Here is a 13,365-nt window from a genome sequence, read left to right as displayed (position 1 = left end):
TCAGTTTGTCATACATATATATATATATACACATATATATATATACATACATATATATATACATATATATGCATATATATACATACATACACACACACAGTTAAGGTCAAAATTATTAGCCCCCAAGGAACTATGGAACGTTTCCCTAAAATTCTGCCCAATGTTTGCATCATTCATAAAAACTTTACATAGTAAAACATTCATCAATGTTAAGGCCCCTACTTGGTACATTTTGGAATGTAAAATAAATCTTCAGGTTTGCTTTATACCGAATGTAGTGAAAATTGAGGTGGTCAAAATTATTAGTCCCGTGTGCTTTTTTTTGCTTTCAAACCACACCTGACCAATCAATCAGCTTTCAAACCACACCTGAGCAATCAATCAGCATTGAACTTTACTTAAGGGGCTCCAATGAACAGAGCTGGTGGCACTTGAACACTTGATTGAGAGGGACTACTCTTAAATTCTTGGTAAGAAGTAATTTCATCATGCCAGCAAGTAAAGAAATCAGTCTGGAACTCAGAAAGAAGGCAGTTGATGCTCATCTTAAGGGGGAAGGCTATACTGCCATTTCCAAGCGTTTCACCGTTTCTAGAACAGCTGAACTAGACGTCATTGCAAAGCACAAGGAGACAAATTGTGTTAGAAACAAACCTGGGTGTGGAAGAAAGTGCAAGATTTCAAAAACTTTGGAGAGGGAAATAGTCAGAGATGTCAACAACAGTCCCGGATCTCTGCCAAGATGATTGTTGCCGAACTGGCCTCTTCTGGACTTGATGTTTCAAGGAAGACTGTTGTGAGGGCTCTTCATCGTGGTGGGCTTCGAGGTCATCGTCCAAGAAAAACTCCATTGCTCACACAGCGGCACATCAAAGCCAGACTGAAGTTTGCCCGTGAACATTTGAAACATGGGCATGAGTTTTGGAAGTCTGTCCTTTGGTTTGATGAGACTAACCTTGAGCTGTTTGGGCACATGGATGTTGTTTTTGTTTGGCGAAGGGAGGGAGAGGCCTTCAACCCTAAAAACACAGTTGCCACAGTTAAACATGGTGGTGGGAGCAAAATGCTGCAGGGCTGTTTTGCTGCTTCAGGCACAGGGAACCTTGTTCAGGTGCATGGGATCATGAAGAAAGAAGATTATGTTGACATTTTGAAGGATAATGTAAAGAAATTGCTGCCAGTCTAGCCTTAGGTCGCTGCTGGGTCTTCCAGCAAAACAATGACCCGAAGCATACATCCAAGTTGGTCCAAAACTTATTGAAGGACACCAAAATCAAGGTCCTCTCAGAGCCCAGATCTCAATCCTGCTGAGAATGTGTGGCGGGAACTCAAGGTTAATGTCCATGCTCAAAAACCACACAATTTGGGTGAGCTGGAACAATTTGCCATGGAAGAACGGGCTAAGATCCCTCAAGAGACGTGCCAACCTAGTTAGGAACTACCATAAGAGGTTGTTGTCAGTTGTGAGTCAGAAAGGTTACACTATTGACTATTAATTGTCAGAGGGCTAATAATTTTGGCCTTGTCATTTTTGTTTTTTCTTGTTTCAATTCAGCGCATCAGTAAAATATCTTCATCAAGCTTAGTGGAGATTTTGTCTTTGTTCTTTTGGAAGCAATTAAACTATAAACACTTATGGTTATGGTCATTTCCATGGAAAAGTTGAGGGTTTTGTTTGATTTCATAAAGGGGGCTAATAATTTTGACCTTAACTGTATACATCCATCCGTTCATTATCCAAGCCACTTATCCTAATTAGGGCCGCAGGATGCTGGAGCCTATCCCTGCAGTCATTGGGCGTTAGGCGGGGAGACACCCTGGACAGGCTGCCAGTCCATCACAGGGCCGACACATTCACCTTCACACCTAGGGACAATTTAGTACGGCCGGTTAACCTGGCCTACATTTCTTTGGATTGTGGGAGGAAACCGGAGCACCCGGAGGAAACCCACACAGACACGGGGAGAACATGCAAACTCCACACAGAGGATGACCTGGGATGACCCCCAAGGTTGGACAACCCCGGGGATCGAACCCAGGACCTTCTTGCTGTGAGGTGACCATGCTAACCACTGCACCACCGTGCCGCCCTACACACACACACACACATATATATATATATATATATATATATATATATATATATATATATATATATATATATATATATATATATATATATGACAATGTCATATATCAAAATCATATGTAAAGTTACTGACTGATTCAACAGCCAACAGGATTTGCTCAACAGTTTCAGCAACACAGGTCCATCTTTAGGTTTCCTGTGGGTGTGCTGCTGACAGGAAGAGCACTCAACACGTGAGCTGCTGAAGGCCTCAAAGAAACGGCCCATAAAGCAGCAACTGTCCTTTTTTAAGCAACAACTGACAGAAGTTGCTGAGTGGTTCTGCAACCCATCGCAACCAGTGGACTCCAGATAGAAACTGTATTCTCTGTTGCATGCGGCAGGGTGATGGTTTAAGGAAAAGGGGGCTAGACTTTGTGAGCAACTAGTGCAGAGTATGTGGTGTTATCTTATTATTGTCAGCATCTTTTCAAACCTGGCATCCTCAGCAACACCATATGCGTGTCCTTGCAGAGGCAGCAACTTGTTTAGCTTCCTTTTCCTGTGAGAAGTGAGAGGCATTATGTATTACGTATGATGGGGGACACAGATTTGGCCATTTGAGTCAACCTAAAAATAAGGTGGCAACAGATTTGCTTTTATTGAGAGAGGAAGCTGAGGTCTGTTCTCGGCAGGGCCTGAGTGTCCCACCCACCGAGTGTGTGCCAGCTCCCCCACACAGCCACCCCGAGTCCCCACCCCCACCCCACCCCACTCGGCCTGACACATGCCTCCAAAAGAGTCTGGCTCCTAATATAGACCCAACTGTATTGGAGGAAGGGTGGAGGCTTGCCTGTATACGGAAAGACCTTATACACCAACGACTTGTGTTTGGTGCTTCGAACGCAGCTCTTAATGGACACAGAAAAAAAACAATGGAGCGTCCCACTCTGGTAAGATGATACGAAGCCAGAATTAAGAGGAGGAGGTCATGTGTGCAGTTGAAAACCCACTTTGTTACTGTGTTGGTGGAATATGAGCAGTGGATAGCTGAGTAGGAGAAACTATTTTGACAACTATACGTGGACTATGTTGTAGGTCTCATCCCAAGCAAAGAAGCACGAAAAACCGGATGCAGGTACACCGCCTTACTTTTACTCTGTGTGGTTGGCTGCATGTCTGGGTGTTTAGATCTGTGTCACTGTCTGTTTGTGTGTGTGTGTGTGTGTGTGTGTGTGTGTGTGTGTGTGTGTGTGTGTGTGTGTGTGTGCGTGTGTGTGTGTGTGTGTGTGTGTGTGTGTGTGCGTGTGTGTGTGTGTGTGTGTGTGTGTGTGTGTGTGTGTTTATGCAAATGCATCGGTAATGCATCCACATGTATTTGCATATGGACACTTGTGGTTGTGGCATGCCACACTTGTGGTTGTGTTTTTCTGGGGTGCGTGAGTTTTCTATTGTGTGTGTGTGTGTGTTTCTGCTGTTCACAAAGCACCTAAATGACAATGCCCCCCCCCCCCCAAAACAGAGGATGATACTGCGGTCTACATGAACTTTATGAAAAGTCACTGCTGCTATGACGCCATTCCAACCAGTAGCAAACTGGTCATATTCGACACCTCGCTACAAGTAAGGACACAGCTGGTCTATATGCAACTTATCTACCCACACATACCAAGAACATTACTCGTCCATTAACATGTGTTATCTGAGCTCACATAGCAAAGCAATGTGATTTGCTTCTTGACTCATTCTAAATACTGCACGATTAACACCATCCCTCACTTTCCCTTGGATATATGCACGCAGTATTTTGAGCTTGCGAAGCCACGCGAATCTGTCTTCATCCGCAGGTTAAGAAGGCCTTTTTTGCCCTTGTGGCAAATGGCCTGAGGGCCGCACCCTTATGGGACAGCAAGTTGCAGAGATTTGTGGGTAAGAGGATGGATTTGGGACATGGCTAGAGTGAAATGTTGGCTACTGTTATTTTGAATAGTGTGGTAACACCAACAATAACGGAAACCTCTCCCTCTCACAGGGATGCTTACCATTACAGATTTCATCAACATCCTCCATCGTTATTATAAGTCCCCTATGGTGAGTTATCAAGACCTATACATATGCAAAACACCTTGTGGCAGGATAACTGGTGAATTTAAATGACTGTTTCTGGGGCATAGATGTAGTCAGCCATACATCCACCTGACCTCACTGTACTAACCATTATGTGTATGGAAGAAGAGTCTACTCAACTGGTTATGGAGTGAATGTGTGGTCGACCTATCATGCAAGTCATAAGGGATGCTAGTACATGTTTCCATCACGATGAGCGCTTATGACAAAACGGGTTGTGTCAATGGGCCCTTGTGGCATAAAATGAACGCTTTTCGTTGATACGGCGGGATTCAGTCTCCACCCTTGTGTTTATCTCCCCTTGAAAGGTCCAAATCTACGAGCTGGAGAGCCACAAGATTGAGACATGGAGAGGTGATTCATTTCAAAGTAAATAACGATCGCGGTGTTGTGCGTGCATCTCTCTCTCTCTCCCCGAGTTTCCTCTGCACGTGTCTCCCTCTTTCCCCAGATATCTACCTGGAGTACGCGGATCGTTTCCTCATTAGCATCTCTCCCGGGGCCAGGTGAGTCCACCGAGCATGCTCACCCATCGGAGACATATATAATACTAGTGTGACCGGTTATTTTCTTGCCCGGTGCGGGATTCGATACGGCGTGTACCGCACCACAAGGCGACATCACTAACCGCTCGGCTAAAAGGTCAGACCCGTTAGCTAGGGGCTAACGTGTCTTATTAGTAGTTTACACTAGTGCCTAGTCCACGAGTACATTTTTGAGAACGGCGTTTTTCATCCTTCGTTCTTAAGAAAGAAATCTCATCCACACAAGTACGGTCGTTCTAGTGTTAAAACAAACAAACAAAAAAAATCTCCGCCCAAACGAAAGCGCAAAAACACACGCTATTTTGACACAACGATTGCGCTGTCAAGAGCACGCCAAGCCAACAGGTGGCGATATAACCGTAACCATGTTAGCCAATCAGAAGCCCGAAAACAAGCCCACGAGCCAGAAAACAGTTTCCCCTGCCTACACGTCGACGCTGAAAACGGGAGTTTCTGAAAACCTTCGCCCCGGTCTTGTACCTATAAACTGTGGAAGGCGTTAATCATTTATAGCTAACAACATTTGCTGAGATTTTGCTCTTCATTATAGAAATATTATATTGGGTTGCTACTGTAACCGGTTATTTTCTTCCCCGGTGCGGGATTCGATACGAGTGTACCGCACCACAAGGCGACATCGCTAACCGCTCGACTAAAGGGTCAGACACGTGTCTCATTCGTAGTTTACACTACGATTATAGTGACCAAGACGTTAGTGCATTCTTTATGAGACAGACAGTCGCAACAGACGAAAGGCCAAACAAAGTGCACAGAGAAAGCAGAAAGGTACGTTTTCAAAAGTACCCGTGTCCGTGTGGACAAGACTGGTGGGGAATACTCGGAGATCTGACGGCACATATACCGTATGTGACGCTTTCTTGTAACTCTCATGACAACCGTGCCTATGTTCACTTGCCTCATGTCCACAGCAGTCGTTCTTCTTTGCTTTTCACTATATAGTATGAAGTGAAAAGCAAAGAACGACACATACACACACACACACATACACACACACACACAGGTCAGATATGCTAAAATGAGTGACAATGTAAAATCAAACTCTTAGACTAATAGTTTACTCAGATAACAGCAGTTAATCGTCGATTAACTTGTAATTTTCTGCTCTTCTCTCATTTTATGCCCTCATCTATCTTTTCTTGTGTGTTCCCCTCTGCAGCCTCTTTGATGCCATCCATTCCCTGTTGAAGTATAAGATCCACCGGTTGCCTGTCATCGACCCGCAGTCTGGAAACGTCCTGCACATACTTACCCACAAGAGAATCCTCAAGTTTCTTCATATATTTGTGAGCGAACTTTATCCCTGAACAAAGACACTTGCGTGATATGTAAAAATCATCATTGGGGTACCTATAATCATGCTCATCTTTTACATTATAGTTAGTCTCTTAGCAGATGACACAGACACGCCTCTTCTGTAATCTGCCAATAAGCTCCCTTTTCCCCATGCTGTCTTTTCTTTGTGCCAAATGCCAGTCAATCCGTCTTTTAAATTAGCAGACGTAACAGTAAAACAGTATATAGGGCGTCCGGGTGGCGTGGTGTTCTATTCCATTGACTACCAACACGGGGCTCGCCGGTTTGAATCCCTGTGTTACCTCTGGCTTGGTCAGGCATCCCAAAAGACACAATTGGCCTTGTCTGTGGGTGGGAAGCCGGATGTGGGTATGTGTCCTGGTCGCTGCACTAGCGCCTCCTCTGGTTGGTCGGGGTGCCTGTTCGGGGGGAGGGGGAACTGGGGGAATAGCATGATCCTCCCAAAAGCTACGTCCCCCTGGTGAAAGTCCGAACTGTCAGGTGAATAGAAGCGACTGACGACTCCACATGGATTGGAGGAAGCATGTGGTAGTCTGCAGCCCTCCCCGGATCTGCAGAGGGGGTGGAGCAGCGACTGGGACGGCTCAAGAGAGTGGGGGAGAAAAAAAAGGGGGGGCAGTATATAAAAGATGCAGCCATACTGGATGTCAGCTTTGCCTCATGATAGATGGCTATTAGATATTTGTTACAAGTGGCTTCATATATTTTCTTTTTTCTTTTTTTACAATTCTACTGATATTTACCATCATGTTAACATGGCCAAGTAAAAAAATAACAAATTCAAGTACAAGAGCAACCTTCTTGTCTCTTGTTTTGGGATATTCTCAGGGAGGAAAAGTTCCCAAACCCCGGTTCACTCAGAGACAAATCCAGGAGCTGGGAATCGGAACGTTCAGGAACATCGCCACTGTCCAGCAGACGGCGACCGTCTATGATGCCCTGTCCGTTTTCGTGGAGAGGAGGGTCTCTGCACTACCTGTGGTGGACGAGGGAGGTATGAGGCCCAACATCTTTAACTTGCCTAACATCTTCAAGACTAATTTTTGATGGAGAGAGCCGCCAGCAGTGGTTGGGTCGGCATCTTCTGCGCCGGCACATTGGAAAAAGAAAGAAGCAAGTTGGAATCTGAGTTTTAGCTATCGATGTTGTAGTATCTGTTGGTGAGGGTCTTCTACAGGCTTGGTGTGCCATACTTGCTTGTTTTCCAGAACAACATTTGCTCATCGGGGCGTCTGGGTAGAGTAGCGAACTATTTTTTGCCTACCAACACGGGGATCACCAGTTCAAATCCCCGTGTTACCTCCAGCTTAGTCGGGTGTCCCTACAAACACAATTGGCCGTGTCTGCGGGTGGGAAGCCGGACGTGGGTATATGTCCTGGTCACTGCACTAGCACCTCCTCTGGTCAGTTGAGGTGCCTGTCTGGGGGGGAGGGGGAACTGGGGGGAAAGAGTGATCCTCCAACACACTATGTCCCCCTGGCGAAGCTCCTCACGCTCACAGTTAGGTGAAAAGAAGCAGCTGGCGACTCCACATGTATCGGAGGAGGCATGTGGTAGTCTGCAGCCCTCCCCAGATCAGCAGAGGGGATGGAGCAGTGACCGGGACGGCTTGGAAGAGTGGGGTAATTGGCCAGATACAATTGGGGGGAGAAAAAAGTGGGAAAAAATCCCAAAAAACAAAACATGCCAGTGATAGAAATGATCAAAAAGGGTGTTGTTCATATGCAAAATCTTTAGGATTGTTGGTTTAATTTATGTATTTATTTTTTTGCATCTTCAGGCAAAGTGGTGGCTCTCTACTCAAGATTCGATGTAATTGTAAGTACCACAGAGAAGCCAAATAGTAAACTCCTGTAACATCTGATGTCAAACGAGGCTGCTGTTTGTAATCAGCAGTCATCCAGGGTATTCAGCATGACCCTGAAGCCTTCACCATGTGCAGTATTTTCATACTGTGGCCCGCTATATGCAGCGATCAGTCACATGGGGTTTGTGTCTGTTTACAATCACAGAATCTTGCGGCCCAGAAGATGTACAACAATCTGAATATGACTATGCATGAAGCCATTCAGAGACGCAGTTGTTTTGTGGAGGGGGTGATAACATGCTATCCGGAAGAGACTCTGGAGACAGTCATAGACCGCATAGTCCAGGCTAAGGTAAATGACCCCGCCGTCTGTATCATTGCCCTCTGTGTTCTACATGAGGATTTACCATTTGCTGAAAAGTAAACGTTCCACTTTCAATTTATTGTCAGAGGATAAGATTAACTTCTCTCTTGTAATTCTACGAATGAGTTTGGATCGCTTGACAGGTCAAATGTTTATTCTCAAAAGATTCTGTTAGTGTCCTTGCTGAAGAGCAAGTAACAAGCAAATAACTTGATGATTGGCTTATTAGCGGCAAAGACATGGCTGACAGGCTCGCTAATGTCTTTGCGCTGAATGAGCCATGGCTGCCCTTGGCTTTATTATGTAGATATTGGATTTTACAAAATTGAAGTTGTAGAGCACTTGGTGCACTGAGTGCAAACCATTACCAAAGTCTACCCTTCCCTTCTCCCCCTCATCTCCATCTTCACTTTTATCCTCTTTACACACACTCACATGCATGCACACAATTTCCCTTCCCTGTTGTCCTCCCACTCCCTCTTATTCTCCACCCTTCCGCTTGCTATTTCAATTCTCCATCTGCCGATCTCTTATCCGCCAGGTTCATCGGCTGGTCCTGGTGGACAGGGCTGACGTGGTGAAGGGCATCATCTCTCTGTCTGACCTTCTCCAGGCCATGGTCTTAACCCCCGCAGGCATAGATGCCCTTTTGTCTTAGCACCAGAGACCGAACACCCCCCCCCTTTCCCCTTCCATCTCAATGCCTTGGGCTCAAACCTGAACCAAGACAGGTAGGCTTTGTATCCTGCCGCTTATTGACCCCTCTTTCCTCACTCTGCTGGCTGCTTACCAGCTACCACAGGTCTTGACCCACATCAGCTGCTGCTTGTTGTCAAACGCTGCTGTTAATGTCTGATAATAGGAGATGTTCTTCCCTAGCTCCACCATACCAAATATATATATATATATGCGGCCTTACTTCATAATGTACACGCGGTCTGCAAGTAAACATATGGACACATAAATCTGTATTATGACATATGCCTCCATTCACTTGATGCAAGGGCAGCAGGACCATATATCACTTCAAGAATTGACATCGCAGTATATTCGTGCAATAGTCACATTGCAAAGGATGCAATGTGAAGCAAACATCCAGTCATGTTAGGCTAAAACTCTTAATGCCTAATATAAAATGACTCCTTTTGGAAGAAATATATTCTTGCACATCTGACAAATAATATAATTTGGCCTGATACCATGACTTCTTGGACAACTGCCTTATTTCCCTCTAAAATCACTCAAATCATTCCTAAAGTGATCAATTTTTTGCATATGGAGCTTTGGAATCTAGAAGCTGCATATATCCGGGGAATTTTTATGTACCTCATTCCCCCTTAAATTTACAGGATATTTTTGTGATAGCCAGTACAGGCCAATACATGGTGGTTCATTAAAACATTCCTTTTGTGTTTGTTTATCTGTCTTTCAGAACTTGGAAGATGGTTGATGTGAGAGATCATGAAGGAAATTGGAGCGCTCCCTTGCTGTGCTGCCTTTTAACTGTGATCATCACATCAGAGAGGCTTTTGTAATCTTTGAAATGACCATTGAAATCTATTGAGGTGTAATATGGTTCAAATAACTGACATCGCAAACTGACCTCAGGCAGAAACCACAAGCAGGTAGATTGGGGAGGGGCAGAATAATGACGCACTCCTGGGGTCGTGTGGTGTATGGGACACAGGAGCTGCCATTCTAAAATGCATCCTTGCCTCTTGCCTCTCCTTTTCCATCAGTTCTGTTCGGTTCTGATGGGGTGTTAAAATTAAACAGCACTCTTGGGGTTGTGTGGTGTATGGGACTTGAGGGTTGCGAATAAGAGATCCTATTCTCCCACGCCGGCTCGCCACATTGGGGCCATCAGAACTGAACAGAACTGACAGGAAAGGAGAGGCAAGAGGCAAAGGATTTAGTTAATAGCAGCTCCTGTGGCCCATACACCACAAGACCCCAGGCCAGGAGTGCTCCTTTATTCTGCCCCTGGTTGACTTGACTTGACACTGTGCAGCTGCTCTACCATGTGGAGGATACAGGTGGTGAAGTACATGACCAGCGGTTAGGGCATCACATTGTCACACAGCATCTTGTACACGTTGACTGCGTTCACAGCTGTAAAGCTCCCCCAGCAAGATGCTTCCACTCTGGAAGCGGTGGACCAACTGAATGTTGTACAGGTGACGTAGGCGAGGCGGCAGACATGCGTCCACGCGAGTATTGAAGTAAAACTCCCAGGGATTGGCTGGTTTCTGAACCTTTAAAGTTGTGGGCTCGGTGGCCTCGTAGACTACTGCAAAGGCCCCTTTTCCAGGGATGCGGTCAATTCTCAAGGATGCCTTACCTATTGTGATTGTAGTCTTGGGTGCAGTTTTTGGTACTTTGCACTGCCGAGTGAAACGAGATTAGAGTGTGGACGGTGTAAGAAAGGAGACGAGACCACTTCTCTTATGACCACACAGCCGTGCGGTCGTTTATTTCCTCCAACCAACTCAAAGTGAACAGTTCAATATCTTAAAACCTCAGGCTCGTGTCGACCCACAATACCCCTTGCTAACCCCCACCCACTGTCTTAAAGGGACCGTCTCTGGCTCGCATGGTGAATATGTAACCTGCAAGTAGGTCACTACACACGCCCTCCCAGAATTCACCATGAAAAAAAAAATCAACGTGGCGGGGGACGAATAATGCAGCCAAAACGGCTCCTCTTGAAGGGTGTAGGGGCAGGGGGGTGTCCACGCCGAGGGGGCTGGGCCAGTTGAACCGGCATGTCCAAGTACAGGTGGGCCGGCTTGAGGCGGTCCACCAAAACCCACTCCTGCTTACCACCAACATCCACCACAAAGTTCTTAGCCCCCACCGCCAGGACATGGAAGGGGCCATCGTAGGGGGGTACGCTGGGCGTCGTGCCGGATGAAGACGTACCCGGCTGACTGCAGGTCCTTGGGGATGTAAGACTGAGGGAGGCCGTGCCATGAAGTTGGGACTGGAGTGAAAATGCCAGCGCTGTCCTGGGACACAGCCCGTTGGCGGGCAGCGGACCAGGGTGCCGCACCATCTGGAAGAAATTCCCCCAGGACCCGCAGTGGCTGGGCGTAAACACGCTCAGCCGACGAGTACTGGAGGTCTTCCTTAGGGGCGGTCTGCAGGCCAAGCATGACTAATGGGAGCCGGTCGACCCAGCTGCTGTCTGTGAGGCTGGCCCGAAGAGCGGCCTTCATAGAACGATGAAACCGCTCACATAAACCGTTGCCCTGCGGGCTGTACGCCATGGTGCGGTGCAGCTTCACCCCTAAGCTTTCAGCGACTGCTGCCCAGAGCTCGGATGCGAATTGCGGGCCCCGGTCAGAAGGGAGGTCGGATGGCGTGCCAAACCGGGCTACCCAGGACCCGATGAACACCCAGGCCACCTCAGCAGACGTGGTGGTTGACAACGGAATAGCCTCTGGCCACCTAGTGGTCCTGTCTACCATGGTAAGGAGATGAGTGAAACCTGAATAAACAGCAGCCTGCCTTCCTGGCCAACGCTCAGGGCTACCGCTGAGCGCCGGCCCTGGCTTTTCCCGCCCCGCTGAAAGTGCACGGTGCACGGCATTGCTTGGCTTTGGTTCCCAACCTAGCATGATAGAAGCACAGTCCCCCAGGAGTCCCGCTGCCGACGAGAAACTGCTGCCGCGGCGACGCCCGCAGCCTCAACCGGCGGTAGTGAAAGAGCGTGGGCGGGCAGCAGAGCGGCCGCACACTGCTGTCGGCTGGCGAGAAAAATCCTGTCAGCCTCAGCGGCCAACTCCCGAAAGTTGTTAGTGGTGAACAACTTGGAGCTGGCCAAGGCAGCACGGACGTGCGAGGGGAGCTGACGGAGGAACAGCTGGCCGAATAGGAAGGCGGGGTCGCACGAACCCTGCATCGTCAGTCCATTAGCTCCGATGGCTTGCCGTCTCCCAAGCCTTGCAGCGAAAACAACCAGTCCGCCCGCTCCACCTCCGCTAGCTCAAAAGCCTGCAGCAAGTGTCTTAATTGTGCCCTACTTATCCACGGGCGGTGGGGCTTGCAGTATCCGTGACGCCCTAGATGTTCCGAGTGCCGCCACGACGTAGCGTAACCGGTTATTTTCTTGCCCGGTGCGGGATTCGATACGGGGTGTACTGCACCACAAGGCGACATCACTAACCGCTCGGCTAAAGGGTCAGACCCGTTAGCTAGGGGCTAACGTGTCTTATTAGTAGTTTACAGTAGTAGTACTTCGTCTCGTCCACGGTGATGTTCCTAATAGCGAACCGGGCTTCGATGTGAGCGAACCACGCTGCCCCAGCCGTTTCCCAGAGGTCGGGCCGTTCGAGCGAGGCGGCGTTAGCCACTGCCGTTGCACTTCGTTTCCCACGGCTCACGTCGGGGTCACCAATGTGGAGGGTGTAAGAAAGGAGACGAGACCACTTCTCCTTTTGACCACACAGCCGTGGGTGTTGTGTCCAGCAAAACTCGGACCACGACTTTGAATCAAACTGTTTATTGCTGCCACAGTAAACGTTATATCCACGTACAGTATAGTACCAACCACGTCGTGTTACTGCCGTAAACCGACTGCCGTAAACCGATTGTAGTAAAACTTAAAGCTGCAGTGTCCTAGACTACAGTCACACTGTTGTGACTTATACGCAACAGTGGGGTCGCTTATTTCCTCCAACCAACTTAAAGTGAACAGTTCAGCATCTTAAAACCTCAGCCTTGTCTCTACCTACCCACAATACCCCTTGCTAACCCCCGCCCACTGCCTTAAAGGAACCGTCTCTGGCTCGCATGGCGAATACCTAACCTGCAAGTAGGTCACTACAAGAGACCTTTTATGTCCCTGTTGTAATGAACCTCCGGAGGTGTGCGGCGCTGTGCATATTGGCTGTATTTGATCAAATTGATCAACACGTTAACTTGCTGTCGCTTATCTATGTATCAAATATGTGTAATAAATGCTGTGTTTTTTACGATGCAATAAAAAAAAGTTTTATTGAAATTGGAAAAAAAACGCCATTACGTAACACCCACGCCTGCAGTGCCACAATTACGCCACTAGGCTGTACAAACCGCCGACTCTCGGAACACTCACTGCAAGTACAGTAAACAAGG

General features: G+C 47.5%; 1 protein-coding gene across 1 annotated transcript; it reads left to right on the top strand.

Annotated features, from left to right (window-relative positions):
- Nucleotides 1-2,958: 2,958 nt before the first annotated feature.
- prkag3a (protein kinase, AMP-activated, gamma 3a non-catalytic subunit) lies at nt 2,959-8,905 on the top strand. The gene is made up of 12 exons (XM_056300902.1): nt 2,959-3,021; nt 3,167-3,206; nt 3,591-3,691; nt 3,916-3,997; nt 4,101-4,159; nt 4,504-4,549; nt 4,647-4,701; nt 5,918-6,044; nt 6,904-7,069; nt 7,857-7,894; nt 8,089-8,235; nt 8,789-8,905. Exons 1-12 carry the CDS (start codon nt 3,004-3,006, stop codon nt 8,903-8,905), a joined length of 996 nt encoding a protein of 331 aa, XP_056156877.1. The 5' UTR covers nt 2,959-3,003.
- The last annotated feature ends 4,460 nt before the right edge of the window (nt 8,906-13,365 follow it).

Source organism: Lampris incognitus, chromosome 21, assembly GCF_029633865.1.
Source record: "Lampris incognitus isolate fLamInc1 chromosome 21, fLamInc1.hap2, whole genome shotgun sequence".
Classification (NCBI taxonomy): domain Eukaryota; kingdom Metazoa; phylum Chordata; class Actinopteri; order Lampriformes; family Lampridae; genus Lampris; species Lampris incognitus.
The sequence above is the reverse complement of the archived record's forward strand: the minus strand, read 5'-3'. Positions and strand labels throughout refer to the sequence as shown.